Raw genomic sequence first — 21268 nt, forward strand, 5'->3', positions numbered from 1 at the left:
TTTTTTCTGATAATTAATAAAACCCACAACTCTTCCCATAGCTCCATTAACTAAACCTTTTTCAACATCCAAATTTCTCCTTAAAAATACTCTACAGTTCATGCAAACATATAGATTTTTTTCTAATCCAGCTGTTTTGGAAATCTTCTTCTCTAGTGAATCCAATTTATTTTTCAGTGTGCCTGTTAATGTGACAGTAATTCTTCCATCCTCAATTTTGTCCACTGCTTCCAATTTCCTGATATCTTCCTTTTCCAATTTCAAAAGCTCCTCATTGAATATTGAGCACTCACGTAGAGTTGGCATTAAGCAGATTACACTTTTGTTTTCTGCAATGTTCTTGTATATCTTCTCTGCAACTATTTCTTCCTTTGGAAATAAATTATGTAGCAGCCGAGTCTGTAATGCTTTTTTGCCAGCTTCTGTGAGTAGTCCAATCCTGATATCTTTCAGAATACTTCCATATTCTTCATCGTTTGCTTGCCTCATATTAGTTGTAAGTTCCTTGTACTCAAAGAAGGACCAAATATTTGCATTACCGATGCTTCCCAATGACTTCTTCGTGTCTTCACGTGTCACAGTATTAAACACTGGTTGTCCTTTAACTGGAGTAAGTTGCAAAAGATCTCCAAAAACTATGACGTGTTTTCCTCCAAATAACACGTCATAGTCTGACTTCAGAATTTGATGCATTCTTAAATGCACAAAGGCAAGCATTAAGTTCGATACCATGCTCACCTCATCAATAATGAGAACTTGCATCTTCTTCAATACTCTTGAAACTTCCAAGCATGCTTCTCCAGTTAGCTTGTTGTATTGTATTTTGTTCTCATGCTCCACTGGTAACATTAGCAAACGATGTAAAGTGATTCCTTTTATGTTATATGCTGCTAACCCAGTTGGAGCAGTAACCACACAAGACAAAGTAGAATCCGTTTTTTGCTGTAGGTAGCTTCTGATGACTTTTATAAGGAAACTTTTTCCAGTTCCAGCTTGTCCGCTTACATACATCCTGATTGGATGAAATGATGTGCATGAGCACTCTTTTTTTTCATGTAGAAATCCGTGATCAATTTTGTTTCTGATCTCTTCATAAATTTGTTGCTGCTCTTGATTCAGTTGTCTTTCCAAATTTTGTAAGTCTATAAATTCTTCTTGAGCTTGATTCATAGCTGTTTCCACTTCATTCATGGCTATTGATGCTTCATTTTCAACGATTGGTTGTCCTAGGGGATCTTGACTGAGTGTTCCTGAACTTTGGCTGTCCTGAGAACTGTCTCTAGCTATTTCTGCTGCAATTGTAGTTTCCTGTTCAATTTCTTCATTTAACATTTGCAGATAAGTTGTGAATGTTCTGCATTGTATGCTGTCTTTGCAAGCATTAAATGAATCTTCATAGCTTTGAAATTCTCCCAGTAGTTCATCCTCTGTACGCCATGGTTTAAACAGCTGTAAAAGAGCCAAGTAGTAAAATTCCTTTTTGTCAGTAGTGTCGCAACTCAGCTTCCGGTGATTTATCAAACTTCCTTTTGTTTGCTTCACCAAACATCCTTCCTCACCAATAACTTTATATTTTCCATTGTTGATGTCTTCTGCGGCTTTCCGTGAATAAATGTAGTTCTGCAGCACTTCATAGAGACACATGTTCTCCAGATGATGACTTCTCTTTGGGTAATATGTATCCAACATGTTTGATTTCAAAATATCTGTACTTTCTGGGTCATTCTCGGCCAAATATTCAATTTCTCCAACAGATTTCAGTACCCGATTTCTCATTGCTGCAAGGCCTAAACTTGCCCAAATTATTCTTCTTGATTTCGAGTAGAGACTTGCAGAAGATAACCTATCTGAACATTCGTAGGATCCAATTTCTCGATGCGATAACATCTTCAAACTGAAACTGTACAGCTTCTTACTGACAGTTTTCTCGTGAGAAATCTCTTCCCACATTTCCTTCAATTCTGTTTTTTCTGATTTCGTAATGTAAGACGTTACATATCGAGCAACAGCAATGGAATTGTCAGCTACATACTGTATATCCATGTTAGCGTTCCACATGGATAAAATCACTGGGTTGTAGTCATTTATATTTTTTGATTCTTCTTTTCTTTTAAGGTTGTAGGTATTCTTAGGTGATTTTCTTGTGATAGTATGTCTCACAGCTGACATAAAACTGTTAACTCTTCCTTTTGAAAGAACAGGTCTAGGAAATCCAAATCGACATTTAGTGTAGTATTTATCTTTGCTCTTGTATTTCCGTCGACAGTATTTTCCAGACCGATGACTTTGGAAACGTAAAACTTGCTCCTTTAACTTTTTCTCTTCTGTGCTTTTTGGTATAGCACATGTTGCATATTCTTCAATGTAAGATAACACTGCTTCATCAGTATCTGTTCCAAACTTTGGGGCATCCTTGATCCACAACAGCATATGAATATGAGGAGCACCTCTTGCCTGGTACTCTTTTCTCCAAAAGAAATCCACTACTTTTCCTAGAGGTGGATTTTTTTTATTGCAGATGAAGGACATCATAGTCTCAAATCTATGATTGAAATATCTGCAAACATTAACCGGATCCAATGAGCACAGTTCTCCTGCTGTTTTGTATTCGATGTTTTTAATGTTTGAATTTGCCTCTCGTAGAAAATCCAGTAAATCATCCCAAGCGTACTCAGCACAGCTTAGGGTAAGGAACCATGTTGGTGTTCCTAAATTCCGTAACATGCATTTTAATTCACCATGGCGTCGGTACCAATATTCATTTGTCCCACGCTGACAAGCCATCAGATTGATCAGTTGTGTTTCCAAATGATCATCTCGGTGCTGCACTTTCTCCATAAAATCCTTAGCAGACACATTTTGTAAATGTACTCCACTTTTTAAAATGTGATTTACTGCATAAGACAGTGCAGACAAGTCGCTTTCAAATAAAAGATGGAACAAATAAGGAATACTTTGTCGAAATCTGGGATCTTCAGCATATAGTCTTGTAGTCCGATACTCAGAAGCTGGAATCTGTTCCGGACGTTCATCGTATCGTCCTCCTTTTCCTTTAGGAAACAGCTGGGGAAAACATCGAGCTTCCAAGCTCTCCTCCCATACACTCACGGGAGTTCCTTTTGCTTTCTTCATCTGAAATAGATCAATATTGTCTCCCATAACTTCTTTTGAATGAAGAGGATGTATGCTAAAATGTTCATAAATTTCTTCTTCCTTTGACTTGTCCACTTTTTCAATTTGTCCAGTTGGTGTTTCTGTGTCTTCTTGTAAATCTTCTTCTTCTTCTTCTTCTATATAAATTGATTCATACCATTTGTTATTCCTTTTCAAATACAAATTTGCTCTTTGTACTTTCCGTACATCTACCAGCTCCTGCCAAATCTTCTTATTCTTTGTAGGTACACCATTAACCAGAATAATTAATGGTTCAGTTTCCAAAGTATCCGCATCAATAGTTTCCATATTTTTTTTCAAATCCAAGGGCAAATACACCACTCTACCTTTTAAACCTCTCAGTAAATCTGAAGGAGGTAATTTACCAGTTTTGGGCTCCATACGTACTATGGTCTGGAACGGATGAACACATTGAATGAGTATAGACTCATATGTATTTAATTCAGAAAGTTCAGCAGGAATAGCATCCAATTCTAAATTATTATGTACAGCTCTGGTCGGCATTCTATTTTCCTCTAACTTGTTGTAACAGTATTTACAAATACGCTGAACTTCACCCAATTCAAAACAATTTTCAAGAAATATATAGGTGGCAAAATCCTTCCACTTATAATTATCTTCATTTTCACTCTTTCTGTAGAGATCAACATACCTGGTTTGTTTTCTATAATGAGTTCTGCGGCAACAAATACAAGTTATATTTGGTCTTTCATTAGAGATTATTGCAAATTTTGTTATGTGATCATTAAATGTCTTACTTACAGAGGGTTCTACATTTTCTTCCACTTCTTCCTCATTTACTGTGTCCTTCTCTGCACTGTTTTGTTCAGGACCAAAGTAACAAAACTGAATTTCATCAACAACCTTCTCTACATCTGATACCGTTCCACGGAACAGAGCCCTATTCAATTCATCTAACTTTATTGCTGGACTTTTAGCAAAATACAACCGTCTCACAAACTTTCTCATTTCAGTATGATGAACAGCCAGCATCCTAAAATGATGGAAAACACTATTACACACTTTTCTAGATAGACAAGCCAGAGAATGACCCTGCAAACCAGTATTCTCTCTCACTCTGCATGGATCTAGACTTTGAAGCACCTTAATCTTCTGTTTCACACTTTTTTTGCTATATTCTCTTAGAAACTCACGAAATTTATCAATAGATTCCTGACGCACAGTGCAAATACTACTACAATTCCAAGTGTACACTGGGGCTTTAGGACGTCTCCCCATAGCCTCATCCGCCATCACTTGTACCTCATCTCTTGGAACCATTATCTCCTTCTCCATTATGCAACCATTTTTCACTTCGTAAGCACGACCTCTGGTGTCAACTGCATGCAGCAAACTATTACTTTGAAAATAGCTCTCTTCATTAAAAAAAGGTTCACTACTTGAACTATGCATCCATTTTCCTAAAAACACTTTACAAAAGTTTGTTCTGTTCACTACTCTTTTCCTTTTGCTATGTGATTTCAGTACATTAACCATTTTGTCTAATGTACGCATCCTATTCAAAATTAAAATGAATAGTTTCCTTTTTAATGCTAATGCCTTTGCTGCAATGGCTTCAATTTATTTTTTTCTCTTAAAAAACTTTGCCTTTTGCTTATATTTCTTCACATCCTTTATCAAATTGGACATAACTCTCCTCTGAAACATTTTTCTACGTATCTCTTTAAACGCTGTTTTTCTGTTTAAGTTTATCTTTTGAGTTGCAGAAGGTATATTTGCATTAACTAAATTCTCAATTTTTTCCTGTCCTTTTCGATTCAAATCATTCTTTCCAGTACAGACATTTTGTACATTTTTCCTTTTTTTGAATATGTTCCTTAGAAAATCTTTTTTTTCCTTACCAGAAGATTTTTTCTTCTTCCCAACATGAGCATCTTCAACTAACTTAGGTCCTCCAGTTGTCTTCAAATATAGGTTTTTTTTCTGCTCTTTTTTTGCTCTGGATTTTGTAGGCATCTTAAATTTTGTTCACTGCTCTTCAGCAATACCTGAAAAAAACTAAAAAAAAAATCCTTTATTTTATTTAAATATATTACTACATTTGTTTTCACATTAGTCACAAAACGAAATGTCTTTGCCAATTTGAAAGCACACTTACTGCTCTTTTTTTTGGCAAGTGATAAACACTTTTACAGACTGACACATTATGAATCCACTTTTCAGATTTTTTACAAAGCACATGTCCAAACTGCTTTTTCAGACCAGCATCATTTGTAACCTGGGTGTCTGCCTACACTGCAGCAAGGTCAACCAGCCTTAGTGATGCTGAATGTATTTGCATTACTGACTGAAACCTCAAACCCCACTCGCTTGTGAATACTGTGCATGATTCCACATGGTAAGCAGCTACCTGTGTGCTAAGAGTCTGCATCTGCACCAAAAAATGTCTCCCCCTTTCCATCTAATGCAACTGTGAAATCACCAGAGAAATACGCAATAAATCTCTGCCTGTAATTCCTATTTGCACACAGAGTCATGTTTTCACATTAGTCACAAAACGAAATTTCTTTGCCAATTTGAAAGCACACTTACTGCTCTTTTTTTGGCAAGTGATAAACACTTTTACAGACTGACACATTATGAATCCACTTTTCAGATTTTTTACAAAGCACATGTCCAAACTGCTTTTTCAGACCAGCATCATTTGTAACCTGGGTGTCTGCCTACACTCCAGCAAGGGCAACCAGCCTTAGTGATGCTGAATGTATTTGCATTACTGACTGAAACCTCAAACCCCACTCGCTTGTGAATACTGTGCATGATTCCACATGGTAAGCAGCTACCTGTGTGCTAAGAGTCTGCTTCTGCACCAAAAAATGTCTCCCCCTTTCCATCTAATGCAACTGTGAAATCACCAGAGCAATACGCAATAAATTTCTGCCTGTAATTCCTATTTGCACACAGAGTCATGTTTTCACATTAGTCACAAAACGAAATTTCTTTGCCAATTTGAAAGCACACTTACTGTTCTTTTTTTTGGCAAGTGATAAACACTTTTACAGACTGACACATTATGAATCCACTTTTCAGATTTTTTACAGAGCACATGTCCAAACTGCTTTTTCAGACCAGCATCATTTGTAACCTGGGTGTCTGCCTACACTCCAGCAAGGGCAACCAGCCTTAGTGATGCTGAATGTATTTGCATTACTGACTGAAACCTCAAACCCCACTCGCTTGTGAATACTGTGCATGATTCCACATGGTAAGCAGCTACCTGTGTGCTAAGAGTCTGCATCTGCACCAAAAAATGTCTCCCCCTTTCCATCTAATGCAACTGTGAAATCACCAGAGCAATACGCAATAAATCTCTGCCTGTAATTCCTATTTGCACACAGAGTCATGTTTTCACATTAGTCACAAAACGAAATTTCTTTGCCAATTTGAAAGCACACTTACTGCTCTTTTTTTTGGCAAGTGATAAACACTTTTACAGACTGACACATTATGAATCCACTTTTCAGATTTTTTACAGAGCACATGTCCAAACTGCTTTTTCAGACCAGCATCATGTGTAACCTGGGTATCTGCCTACACTCCAGCAAGGGCAACCAGCCTTAGTGATGCTGAATGTATTTGCATTACTGACTGAAACCTCAAACCCCACTCGCTTGTGAATACTGTGCATGATTCCACATGGTAAGCAGCTATCTGTGTGCTAAGAGTCTGCATCTGCACCAAAAAATGTCTCCCCCTTTCCATCTAATGCAACTGTGAAATCACCAGAGCAATACGCAATAAATCTATGCCTGTAATTCCTATTTGCACACAGAGTCATGTTTTCACATTAGTCACAAAACGAAATTTCTTTGCCAATTTGAAAGCACACTTACTGCTCTTTTTTTTGGCAAGTGATAAACACTTTTACAGACTGACACATTATGAATCCACTTTTCAGATTTTTTACAAAGCACATGTCCAAACTGCTTTTTCAGACCAGCATCATTTGTAACCTGGGTGTCTGCCTACACTCCAGCAAGGGCAACCAGCCTTAGTGATGCTGAATGTATTTGCATTACTGACTGAAACCTCAAACCCCACTCGCTTGTGAATACTGTGCATGATTCCACATGGTAAGCAGCTACCTGTGTGCTAAGAGTCTGCTTCTGCACCAAAAAATGTCTCCCCCTTTCCATCTAATGCAACTGTGAAATCACCAGAGCAATACGCAATAAATCTCTGCCTGTAATTCCTTTTTGCACACAGAGTCATGTTTTCACATTAGTCACAAAACGAAATTTCTTTGCCAATTTGAAAGCACACTTACTGCTCTTTTTTTTGGCAAGTGATAAACACTTTTACAGACTGACACATTATGAATCCACTTCTCAGATTTTTTACAAAGCACATGTCCAAACTGCTTTTTCAGACCAGCATCATTTGTAACCTGGGTGTCTGCCTACACTCCAGCAAGGGCAACCAGCCTTAGTGATGCTGAATGTATTTGCATTACTGAGTCCAACCTCAAACCCTTAAACTATTCTTTTATTATACCAGTACACCTTAATTTATTGTGAAAACATAGTCCATATTATTTTACATGCTCCTCACATTTAAATTTCTCCCAAAACAGAAAATAATAAACACAACTTCAACAAAAAGAATTGCATTTCTATTATTCATTTCTTAATTTACCATATACATCCCCTCTCAGACTCTAAACTCACCTTTAAAATTAGTTAGTTGTGAAAGAAATGTGGCACTCAAACAACAGATTATCAGAGCCAGGATCTCTGTTCTCTACACCTCTCTCCTCTCAGCAGAACCAGATAATGGCAAACTTTCCCTCTCTTTTTCCACACATATACATGTTAGTTTCAAATCTCAGTGCTTGCCCCTTTTTTTCAAATGTAATCACACATTTCTATTGGTTGAAAACCCAACCCTTTTCCAAAAGTACCCTTCCCCCAACTTGACTTCTGCCTAGTACCCTTCCCCCAACTTGACTTCTGCCTGCTACCATAGCAACAGCTCATGGAACACTGCTGTGTGGAGTCAGGTCAGAAGTTCGCCAAACAATGTTTCAATTCCAAAGAGCAAGAGTGCTTGACTTTTCAAACCTAACAGCAAATCCATAGTACTGTTCTTTGGTAACACATTTTTCTGTACCAATACAAAACATGCTTCTATTAATTTACACATACAGCCTAGTTTTTATTCTAGAATGGTATGAAACAGCCAATCAGTTCTTTTTTTTTTGAAAAAAATATGTATGCCTCCATTTCCAAACTGTCTTTCTTTTCATATTGCCATTCTACTGAAAAAAGACACCTCTTGAGTGCATCCAGTTCTCCTTTGAAGATGTTCACAGTGTGGATTGTAGGGCACAGCTATGTCTTCTGGAGTGAAAAGTATGCAGAGAAAACAGATATGATGAGAGACCTTGCTTTGCCAAATGTAGACATTAAATGGATTGGTCAGAGAGGGTTAAAGTGGCACCAATTGATGCCATTGGTGAAATCCTTCATGCACATCCAACACCCTGACCTCATAATAGTGCACTGTGGTGGCAATGACCTAGGCACTTTGACTGGGGTAGGTCTGGAAATGTTTATGAAGGAGACCTTTGCACAACTGTTTTCACTTTTCCCTAAAACTGCCTTTGTGTTTTCTAACATATGCCAAAGGCAAAAATGGAACTGGTCCAATCATTTCTGTCCGCAGATTGACAAAGCAAGAAAGCACGTCAACAAATCTGTTTCTGCTTTCCTCCGTGACTATGGTATGGGTTCCATTTACCACAACAACTTGCGTTATGACATGCAAGACATTTATAGAGGAGATGGTGTACACTTCAATGATGAAGGGAACAGAGTCTTCCTCTTGAACCTTAGACTCTGCATCGGTACTTACTTGTAGGTACCACTAAAAAATCACTTAATAAACACAACGGCTCTTTTTAGAGCCCCCTAATATCTAAACACTTAAATCTGATTTTCATTTCTTTTTTTCTTTTTTTTTTCTAGCGTACGCTTACCGTACGCGTACCCCGTGATTTTTTTTAAAATCAATAAATGTTTTCTTTGTACTTTTCTGTCCTTCTTTGACCCCCTTACAAATGTTAGGGGGTCTGTAACTCTCCTCCTTGCCCCCTTTTCTTGTTATCACTCTTTTTTTTCTGAGTGAAACACACGAAATGGCGGCCGCCGCTTCCTGGTTTCGACCGATTCGAATGTTTACTAAGATCTAAGAGCCAATCAGAATCGCGCTCGCGCACGCCACCGTACGCGTACGGTAAGCGTACCGTAAGCGCACCGTAAGCTGGCTCAGATATATATATTGATTTAAAGGCTATTTTCTCAGAATCTACTGAACAGATTTACACCAAACCTACAAAAGGCACTTCCTTGACCTGAGGACTACCTCTCTGCCAAATTTCTAGTAATTCTGTTCAGCCGTTCAGGCTGTAGCTGTGTCTAAAGGTCCTATGGAAAAATGCATGGGAAAAACGCGTTTTGGGACCCCCCTTTTATCTCAGTTCCCGCTTGACGAATCCCCCCGAGACTTTCAGGGAAGGAGCGGAGCGTAGCGCCCCACCTATTTTGAAAAATTCACGAGGATTCGTCGACCGGCGCCAAAGTTATTCAAAATAGAATGTTGCGGATTTCCTATGGAAACGTGGTCCTAACTATAACTACCTACTGGCGACCGCCAGTAGGTAGTAGGTAATATATATATATATATATATATATATATATATATATATATATATATATATATATATATATATATATATATATATATATATATATATATACACGCACATTTATAAGTTACAGTTACATAACATTAGCTATGGCAGTACCTCTATCCTGAGCCCTCCTTCCTACTCTCTCTCCCCTCTGCTGCAGCATGCATGCAACCGGCCTCCTCCTGCCCTGCCTGAACAAGAGTATACCTTTCAGTTCCTCTTTGCAGGATGAATTGACTTGCATTTAAAATGAAAGAAAATGTTGTGACATTGGGCCAGGCCTGACGGTGAAAAACGAGACTGTCCGGGGAAATCTGGGACGTCTAAGCACCCTATTTCCAGCAGTACCAGACACCAATACCAACAACACGTACTTACCATTGCAGTCCTACAAACGCTACAGTTTTGAGAATCCTAGGTGACCCAATGCCGTAAAAACAGCCTGAGTACCCTGGTATTATTATTATTTTTCAATCATGTATTGAATTGTTAAACACTTGCTCATGTGCTCTTAAAAAAAAATAAAAAATAACTGACAGCGCCACCATGTTGTGGACTGTCATAAATATGTGCCGGTGTTACAAATAAGGGCGACAATGTCAAGCACTAGCAAACATGCACAAGAACATTATTCGCTATTCCTTTGATAAAAATGGAGTACACATTGTTGGATTCTCTTCGGCAGTTGAGGTAAGTAAAAAATGCTTTTAAATGTATGCATGCGTATGTGGAAATATGTCTGTATGTATAAGCATATATATATATTATTATTTTTTTAGTTTTATATAGCGCCAACTAGACCCGAGAAATCGGGTATCAGAGCGCTTTACATGAGCACCAGTTTCGGTACAGATGGACACATTCATTTTCGTTAGGAACGGTTAGATTCAGTGATTTGCCCAGAATCACAGGATGTTGAGCATCATTGCCGAGACTCAAACCTAGTTCCCCAATTTCTAGGTCGACTGTTCTAGCAGTTGGGCTACATCCTCGTCCTATATATATGTGTGAGTGAAAGTGAAGGTCAAGGGGCATGTGAAGTCACTCATGCTACCCCTGGCATTTGGTGAATTGACGTCCATGTTCTCTACCCCCAGTTGTTCTCTCTTTTCTTGAGTGCTTTCGATTTTTTTGGTTTACAGAAGGAACCCTGCTGCCCATTCTCATCCCAATCATCATTCCAGACTTCAAGCCTGGCCACCCCCTGAAGCGATCACATGGTAAGGAGATGAGATTCGGGGAGCACTGCTGGGTGGCTAGGGTGGCAGGAGACGTAGGGTCTGTTCCAATACTTCCAGTTGAGAACACTTGGAGTGTTGGTTTTCAGTGCTTTGCGTGAGATTAGGGAATGTTTTGTGAAGTGTTCAGGCTGTGTTTATTCTCTGTACGTGAAGAATGGATGGACTGTCACTATGCATGCCTTATCTGCTCTGTGAATGTGAGAGACACTTGTTATTCATTCATTTATTTATTATTACTTGTGATATCATTCATCATGTTGCGCCAACCGTGTGAGAGACGCTTTTACTGGCACCTCCTTAGATATGTTTGTTCTATGAGTGATTCTTTTTTCTGCTGAACGTGAAGACCCCATGCTGTGTGTTAGAGTGGCCCCAGTGGCATAAAACAGAATCATGGGCCCTCCAAGTAAAATGTAAGGGGTTTTCCTGCCAGTGTCTGGGAACCTGGCAAAGAAAACAATAACATTAGGGCAGTGCCCGGCTGCAAATAACTAGAGCTCTGGGTGTCGTGTCTTTACTCTCAATGACGACAGACACGGAGGGTTCTATATTCTCGTTCTTTATTTCATTCCTTACACCAGCATGTCATTCCCTCAACTGCCGACCTGACCTCCTACTCCGCCCCTTCCTGTCGCCCCTCGTCCTCCCCTATCTCCGCCCATCCTGCTCCGCCCATACAACCACTAGACCCCACATCTCTACATCTCCCCCTTTGTTAGCAATGACCGGGGTCACTAAAAGTTACATCTCCTCAATCAGCCGCTTGGGCTGGCAGATCGTTTGCCGTGGACGGAGTGTTCGGCCTTCAGGCACTGTGTTAGATTCTGTTCCGGGTGGCTGCCCCACTGGACTGTCACCCTTGCTCTGCGTCGCAGGCTGCAGAGTTTGTGAAGTTGTATGTTGCGACTCTAGAGTCTCTTGCAGAGCCGGGCTACACTTCTGAAAGTGAGACACATTCCGGGTTACCCGCCTGGTGTCTGACTCTGCTGTCAGCATGGTGCCTTTCTGACGAATGACCGTCAGAGGTTCCGCTCTGAACTTGCTGTCTGTCTTCTTGGACTGTTCTTGTTTGACGATCACGCAGTCCCCTTCGTGGAACGAGAGAGAGCGGGCCCGCCGTCTCCCATCGGCGTACGCTTTCATGGTGTCCTTGCGAGCTTTGTCAGTGGCTTCGACCTCCCGATGAGTACGGTTGGGAGAAATGGGTCGCAGCGCTCCCTCCCAAGTGGGTATCCGGGTCCGGACCGGGCGCCCCAGCATGAGTGTAGCAGGGCATTTGCCCGTGGTGGCATGTGGCGTCGTCCGGTAGGCTCGAAGCACATCATTGAGGGCCGCCTGCGGGTCTCTTTTGTCCAGAGCAGCCTGTTGGAATGTCCTTTTTAAGGTGGCCATGAACCTCTCCGCTGTGCCGTTGGCCTGCGGCCATAGGGGTGTGATCCGTCGGTGTCGCACATTCATGAGCGTCAGGAAATCACTGAACTCCCGGCCATTGAACGGAGGCCCATTGTCTGTTTTCACCTCCGCGGGTAGACCCCAGGCTGCAAATACTTCATCCAGGATGGTGAGCGTGGCAGCTGCGTTGGTGGATGGGACGAACCGGGCGATGGGAAACCTTGAGTACTCATCTATTATAACTAGCACGTACTTGCCCGATGACATGGGGCCGTAGAAGTCCATGGCCAGCTCTTGCCATACTCCTGGTGGCAGGGGTGTCATCTGGAGTGGAGCGGGTGGGTCCCCTTGCCTTACCACTTGGCACTGCGGGCAGTCTTTTAGGGTGTGCTCTACCATCTTGTCTAGGAAGGGGAACCAGACACGTTCCCGAAGCGCTCTTTTCGTCGTGACTACTCCTCGATGACTTTCGTGTGCCAGGTTGACGACTCCCTGTCTCAGTTGTTGGGGTATCACAATTCGAACGTCTCGCAGCAGTAGGCCATCAGATGTGACGGATAGTTCTTCGCACACATTCCGGAACGCTTGCCACTCCTGACGCCTTGTGGTGTCACCTTTTTCGTCCTCCACCTCTTCGTGCCGCCATCTGTTCGTTCGGACCCTTTGGATTACCTGCTGCAGCATGGTGTCCTGCTGGGTGGCGTCCAGGATGGCCTCCAGGGGGACCGCCGGTGGCCGCGCTTGGTCCACCACAAAATGGACATACTCGTCTGCCATGGACGGCGTGTCTCGCTGAGAGTCTTCTGGGTGGCGCGACATATAGTCAGCCGGGTTGGCAGCCTTCCCTGGCTTGTGCACGATCGTGAATGTGTATTCTTGCAGACGGAGTCCCCACCTCTCGATGCGGGGTGGCATCTTGGACCGGGGGTTGCCATAGATGGTGACGAGGGCTTGGTGGTCTGTTACCATGGTGAAATGCTTCCCGTAGATGAACACATGGAAGTGCTCACACGCCCACACCACCGCAAGGCTCTCCTTTTCTGGCTGGGAATAGGCTTTCTCCGTGTCGGAAAGGCTCCGGCTGGCGTGTGCCACAATGTGGCGGTGGTCTGTGTCCTGGTCATATTGAGCCAGGATGGCTCCTAGCCCGACGGGGCTTGCGTCCACTGTGATTTCAGTCTTGCGATCTGGGCTGAAATAGGCCAGGCTTTCCACCGAGCCTACCGCACTCTTGATGGCCTGAAAGGCATGCTCGCATTCGGGAGTCCACTCAAAAGCCTGTCCTTGCTTGGTGAGCGTGCGAAGTGGGTGGCTTATTGTGGCATAGTCCTTGATATACCTCGAGCAGTAACTCGCCATGCCGAGGAAGGATCGCACGTCACTGACGTCAAGTGGACTCTTGGTGCTGTTCAGAGTACTCACTTTGGCAGGATCTGGTTGCATTCCGGCTCCTGAAAAGATGTGGCCAAAGAATTTCAGTTGCGACTGATGGAACTCGCATTTCTCCTTGTTGAGCGTGAGGTTAGCCTCCAGGAGAGCATGGCAAACCCTATCTAGAGCCGTGTCGTGGGCCTGGAGCGTCGCCCCATAGACTAGAATGTCATCGCTGTAGTTCAGCGTATTGGGGATGTGATGTATCGTTTGCCGGATCGCTTCTTGGAATATTTCAGCGGCTGATGAAATGCCGAAATTCAGTCTCTTGTACCTGAACAACCCGAGGTGCGTTGCAAACGTTGTGATATAGCGGGAGCTCTCGTGCAGTTCCAGTTGATGATAGCCTTTGTTTAAGTCCAGTTTGGAAAACACCCTCGCCCCATTGAGGGCGGCAATCATATCACTTAGGTGAGGTCCGGGATGGCGTTCTCTCTCAATGGCGGTGTTGGGCATTCTCATGTCCACACAGAGTCGCACTTTCCCGGGTGTGCCTTTCTTTGGGACGATCACGACAGGAGATACCCATGGTGTGGCGCCCTCCGTCCGTTCGATGATGCCGGCGTCCAGCAGGTCTTGTAGCTCATCCTCCACCGCTTGCTGAAGGTGGAACGGGACCTTCCGCGGGTGTTGGGCAACCGGGCGGACCTTGTCATTTATGTGGAGGCGGATCTGACCTCTGTTCATTTTCCCGAGTCCAGAAAACAGTTTAGGGAACTTGTGCACGGTGTCATTTTCACCAGTAACGCGGTACAGGATTTCCACCAGTTTCAACCGTTCAGCGGTTGGCAGACTGAGGAGACAGTCAGCTTCCGGTCCCTCGATGACGTGAATCACGGCCGGAATGGATGTTGTCCGGTGCCTGAGCGTCGTTGAAAACTTCCCCAGGCAAGGGAGCGGCTTCCTGGACATCCAGGTGTAGACACGCACATGTGCGGGATCGAGCCGAGGCCGAGGGTTCATTTTCTGATACTCAGTCACTGGGATGTAGTTGAGGGATGCCCCGCTGTCCATCACGAACTTTGTGGGATGCGTGCCAACGCAAATGTCCAGCCGAGGGTATTTTTTGAGCTGATCGGGATCGGCAATCATGTTTGCATACTCTACAGAGTATTCGTGTTCACTCGACGGTGATTCGGAGTCTCTTGACGGTGATCTTCTAGACCATCTTGACGACCGTGACTCCCTGCTCGACTGGGAGGATTTGGAGGAGGACTTCCGGCGGTCGCGTACCGCCCGCGCGTGGTGGCGGCGTGTCTCACCTCTTGGTGACCTCGTGGAGGCTTTTTCCTTCTCCCGGCGATAGTCGCCGCACATGGTCTCAAAATGGTTGTTGCGACCACACTTGTGGCACTTCTGTCCCAGGGCCGGGCACGCTCCGATATGAGGGAAGTCGTACCCGCATCGGTAGCATCTTCTCAATGGCGCCTTTTTTCCCTGATCCTGGCGCCTGCTTCTCTTCCCCGAGTCAGGCCGTCTATGACCGGGGTGACGGTGGTGTCTTGATGGCGGCCGAGCATGTCGTCCCCGCTCTCTCGACCACCGGCGAGGGCGGTCGGTGCGTACTTGACAGACTACCTCCTTGCGGTCCACGCGTCCTGCCTCCATTGTCTTGGCTTGCTCTTCGGTCTGATCATGGAGTCTCGTGATCTCTTCAATTTCATCCAGCGTGTGGCTCTTTTTTAGTAACTTCCTGCGCAGCGTCTCCGACTGGCAGCCGTCAATCACCCGTAGGCGAATGGCGTCATCCGTAGAGAATTCATCGAATTCACAGTGGCGCGCCAGGCGCCGCAACCTTGTGATGTACGAGCCCATGACTTCATCCTTTTCTTGTCGCGCTCTTTGGAATACGTAGCGTTCATAATCTACATTCTTCTTGTGCACAAACTTCCGATCCAGGGCGGCGCGCACATTCGCATACGTTCCCGCGTCCGCGGCGGGGAGTTCCTTTATCATCTTGCTGACATCCTTGCCCACGAGGTTCCGAAGTGCGATCAGTTGATCTTCGTCCCCTGTCACCTTCGAGCCCTTAATGTAGTCCTCGAAGTCTTCAATCCACTCTTCCCAGCGAGGGCCCATGCTGCTCCCGACCACGAGCGCTAGGGGTTCTGGGGGGCGCAGGTGCGTCATCCCCATGATGATTGGTTTCACATCTTGGCGCGCTGGAGACTGGGCTGGGGACCCGCGATTTGACATCGCGGTGTGCGCGTGATGCGTGCAGCGGCAGCGCGGAGCAGGTCCAGGGGATCCCTCGTGGAGACTTGCTCAGTATTTAGGGAGATCCCCACGTTTCTTTTTTTTTTTTTTTTTTCTATTGTATTTGCCTGTGCTTGATGATATTTCACTGTTGCCTGACTTCAAAATGGCCGCCCGGGCCTCTTTACATGGAGCGTCTGAGAGTCCGCCTGACTTTAAGATGGCCGCCGGTTGGGGAGCGTGTGCAGACGTCCCACGTGGTGCCGGGCTCTCGAGTCATTCATTCCAGGGGCAGCGCGCTGCTTGAACGGCTCCTCTCACGGTCAGTTTCATTTACTGTTATTTCTTTCACTCACGGCTTCATAGGCAGGCGGGCAGTCCTCACGTTCACTGCTCCAATCAATCTGGGGAACACGCGCGCCGGCGCTTTCACTTTTCTTCTTGCCTGTCACGGCGGCGGTCCTCCTCACCACAGGGCGCTCGCTCCCTCAGCGGCTTGCCACGGCGGCGGTCCAATCGCACTCGCTGAGGCTCTTCACACGCTGTCGCGGGTGACGGCGCTTTCGCTGGTTCCTTGCTACCAGCCTCTCATCAGCTTACTCGGCGTGCTGGTGTTTCGGGAGAGCATCCAGCTCCATCCCACCCTCGTCGCCAGCTGTCGTGTCTTTACTCTCAATGACGACAGACACGGAGGGTTCTATATTCTCGTTCTTTATTTCATTCCTTACACCAGCATGTCATTCCCTCAACTGCCGACCTGACCTCCTACTCCGCCCCTTCCTGTCGCCCCTCGTCCTCCCCTATCTCCGCCCATCCTGCTCCGCCCATACAACCACTAGACCCCACATCTCTACACTGGGGAGGGACTGTTTGGTTGTACTATTTGCTGTGAGCCACCCGGCTCTTACAATACATTGTTGCCACCTCAACTTCCTGGGCCAGGCGCGGACCGGGGAGTATAAATACAGTGCGACGTCAGCGCTCGTGGCTGACGGCACGGACCTGGACTGGCGAGTGGTTGTACTTTATTATAGTGCGGCTTTATTGAAGGCCCCAACCCCTTAGCGAACCCCAAGCCTTTAGGCCATCCCCTAAACCCCGACCTCCACACAATTGAAGTAATGGAACCCTATCACTGAAAAAATGTGTGTTACATGCTTGTTGCTACCTGTGCTGCTGTATTTGCAAAACAAGAGGATGAAATATTCGCTACTGCCAGCTTTCATCCAAAGAATCCAGTTACCTTCGCGGTCATGAAGGTCTAAGAGCTTTGCAATTACCAACTGTTTGTGTATACTGCCATCTAGGGGCCGTACCAGAAAATGTTAATTCAGGACTTTGCAGACGCTACGAGGTTTCAGGAGTGGTCCGACTCCATCCTTACATACATGATTCATATGGGGACCCGACCATCATTGGCAGAGAGGCTGGTAGGCGACCGTTAAGAATAGAGAGCGTGCACATCAGGATCCCCATTACGAGATTGCCGACAATTGCCATTCAACCGCAAGCCAGACTCTGCTGCTGAATCGGCATTCTGAGTTTTGCGGTAACTCCGCACCTCCGACATTTTACCCCGGCAGTGAATATCTGCCGAAATTTGCCTTCGAAAAAAAGAGTTTGGGATGTGTGGAAATCTGCGGAAATAAGCGCGAAAACACCAAGATATCCCTCATTCAGAGGATAAACCCCTCATAATTGGACGAAAGTACATCACCTGGTAAATAACACGTCATGTGGGATTTCCACACGGACTACAAGCCCATTCATAACGTGGGCCTTAGAATATTATAGCCATTTTTTCTCAGGCATCTTTTACTCATTCTTACACCCCGGCTCGTTCTCATTACCGGCTACCGTATGTAAGATTACAAGCAGTGACCACCTTAGTGCATCAAGTACGTTTGCCAGCAGTAATGTATATAAAAAAAGTGATAATATTAGAAATACGTTTTCCCAACGTTTTATTTATCACGGAAATATCAGTGATAAATATATTTGAAACATTCCGCAATTTTTCTCCAAACTTCAGATTATTATTTCTGGAAAAAAACACATCTCATCGTCTCGATCACAAACTTATCGGTGTTGGTATACATGTATTCATTCAACGAACCTCATCTATTTTTCTACTTCCCAGTGGCAGAATCTAAGCCATTTGCTCTTGTGCAGGGTTCTGGTGGAGGGTTTCCCAGCTACCAGGACCCTTAAAGATGTCAGAGGAGAGTAATATGAGTGGACATGGACATTTCAATGTAGAAGGAACAGGACACCAAGTTAATAGTCCAGCTCGATCTCTTTCTGATTTTCTGGAGGAAACGTGGAATCCATCCAAGAACTTCCCCATTCAGCGCAGCATCTGGTCATTTCCTTGCACTCTGGGCTCCATTCCAAGAGGCGAACTGTCGCACTTTGCATCCAAGTGAGAGCCGAAGGCATGTACGGTGGAGAAACCAAAGTTCTGAAAATTGGGTCAAGGAATTCCTATAGAATTTCCCAAATCATGTGGTAAGTGACTACAGCTGCTCTGGCTACCTACCTGGATATTGTTGATTGCAACATGGAAGATAAGCGGGTGAGTGCCTCATTGGAAATCTCATTTCGAGAGGGCTGCGGCCAGCTTCAGAGCTACAGGAAGTGAGTGCTTCCTTTGCTAACTTACGTAAGAAGTTAAGAAGAGAGGCCACTGCTCTAAAGTGTTTAAGTGCAGCGGCGAATTTGACACGTTCCACAAGTCAATGATAGTTTCTCCTCCCACTGTGCCTCCCCAGGCATATGTTGAAGAGTACGTGGCGGCAGCAAGCATTGGCAAGACCAGGTGGAAGACACATAACACCAAAAGGCTTGAGGCTTGTGACTACCATCATAGGGACGGAATCAGAGAGGGCTGATCTAGGTTGAGCTTTGACTCGCCGCCCACCAGATCGTCCTAATGTTCCTCCACATTGAGCAATATTGAAAACATGTGAGTAGATTGGCTTGTGGTAACAGTGTGTGCTATATTACCCATTCACCTTTAGCACCTTCTTTATCTCTACCTCCTGTCCATACAATATCTGTTCACATTGGATATCTTCTGTGTAGCTCGTGCTGCATGGCTCGCGATTAGACTCTTGATTGGTGAACATTCCAAGTACCAGCATTCGTGAGGGGGTCCCAGCCTTGCCCCTGTTGCATCGTAGGGTCCAGTTACTTTGAATAAAAATGCTTTATCTCTGTTTCAGCTCATCAATGGGACAGAACCCTTTGCACGTTGCCTCAGAGACCCGTGGCACCCCCAGGCCGTCACCGTCTCATTGATCAAGAACTGATGCAGTGTCTGACAGACAGATGTAACCGCTTCAGGTTGAGCGAAGGCTGTTTGCTGCTAGACCAGTGTTCAGAACTGCTCATATGAACTGAATCCATGTGGACAGTATCAAAGATGAAAGAGATTCATATATTACGGATAAGTGTAGGGACGTTCCCAAAGCACTACTAGTGACACATTCGCTAGGTGTTAACCATGAGGGAAGTGACCTGCAGTAGGGAATTAGAAAAAGAAGGATTTTTTAGCTCAGTCTTGAAGGTGGTTAGATTTTCCATCCACCGACTGTCAAGAAGGTTGTGAGTTCCACACTCAATTTCCCCAACTCATGATACTCCTGCCCCCGAAGGAGGACAGCCTGAACGACTGCTGGATCAGGAGGACCTAATGTGAGGATTCTTCCCTTCTGGTAGGAAGTCACACTTGAAAATGATGCATAGACATTCAAAGTGGGTGCTGTCATCCACCAGCAGCTAGCGCAGGGCCTTGCATGCTGGGCAGATATCAGGTCCATCTTTACCAATAAAAGACACATTTAATCTGAGTGCGACCCCTTACATTTTTACCAGGATTGTGGTATCTGTGGTGGCTTTTCTGCAACAGCAGAAGCTCTACTGACATCTGCACCCAGGTAAATATCACATATTTGAAGCGGCAAGTGAGGGGTGGGGGGGGAACAGTCTGGTTTTCTCTTTCAGGACCTGATTAAGACTTGGGATCTCTGTAAACTGCTGCGAAGGAAAGTGAAAACAAATAATTCCCCCTTCCTTCTGGGCCTCAATCTTTTTGGCTTTGGCATGCGCCAGTTTGTATTATGGAAATGCCTTCTCCATGGGAATGTACAGTCACTGGACCTATCAGCACCAGAGCTTGTGTAATAGCATGTTCCCCACCATTTAAAAGAGGTTATTTCTGCGTTCCTTCAGGGTGGGTACATGGAAGTAGACATCGTGAAAGTCTATTGAGCGTAGGCATTCCTCTAACTAAAGTGGTGGTATTAGATCATACTGGTCTAGGACAGCACGCACCACCCCTCTCTCTTTACTTATAAAATCCTAGAAGTAGTAGTAGCCCTGCCACCATTCTGGAGACAAGAAGACTTAAAAAAACAAATGTATTTAACATTTTTCATCTACAGTTTACCACACTGCATACTGTGCCACCATTATCATCGTACAAGAAACAGAGCTAATAGCCAATAGGCCAGGAGACAAGAAGACTTGATGGCTACTATTAGAAAAAGTCTCCCTAGCCTCTACAGACATTATTGCGGTGGGGCTGCAACTGAGGTGGCTACCCATGGAGGTGTCTGTGGGAGCTTGAGATCACAGTTGTTTTTGTCTCATGGGAAACCCATGCATCTGTAATCATCTGGGCCCAGCTTGGTTGAGGAGACAAAGAATTGTTTCCACTGCAGTAGCATGGGATTCCTGAGATGGCGCCTGGGGAAGTCATTGGGACGTTTTGAATTGTGTGAGCTTGGTAGAAATTGGTTTTTCTTTCCTCTTAAGTACTTTGCAATTGACTGCTGTTTTTTGAGGAATTGGAAGCTCTTGGCTTGAGGTAAAAGGTCCGACAGCCTTGAAAGACTAGAAGGTGATAAGTAGGCCTGTTTTTCCGGGAGCAAAAATATGTTTTAGGTGAACCTGTGCCACCCATATATCTCACACATTGTGAGGATTTTGCTTTACCCTTCTGTGAAGCAACCATTACTACAACAGGCTGAGCTCTGGGATTCCCTTGGACAAAAACTGGGCTTTCCTAGGAAGTCTGGCACCTGTCATCCACACATTTTGAGAACACTAGGTCAGACCA

At 44.5% G+C, this 21268-nt stretch overlaps 1 protein-coding gene across 3 annotated transcripts in view; it reads left to right on the top strand.

The window, feature by feature from the left end:
• Window positions 1–21268, top strand: part of LOC146797818 (SPARC-related modular calcium-binding protein 1-like) — a 485550-nt gene that overhangs the window by 388236 nt on the left and 76046 nt on the right. For all 3 annotated transcript variants that reach the window (XM_085627669.1, XM_085627670.1, XM_085627673.1), the window contains one exon: window positions 11029–11106. In XM_085627669.1, the coding sequence (XP_085483795.1) occupies window positions 11029–11106 (78 nt within the window). The remainder of the gene's footprint in view (window positions 1–11028; window positions 11107–21268) is intronic.

This window comes from Triturus cristatus, chromosome 9, assembly GCF_964204655.1.
Source record: "Triturus cristatus chromosome 9, aTriCri1.1, whole genome shotgun sequence".
In the NCBI taxonomy this organism is placed as follows: domain Eukaryota; kingdom Metazoa; phylum Chordata; class Amphibia; order Caudata; family Salamandridae; genus Triturus; species Triturus cristatus.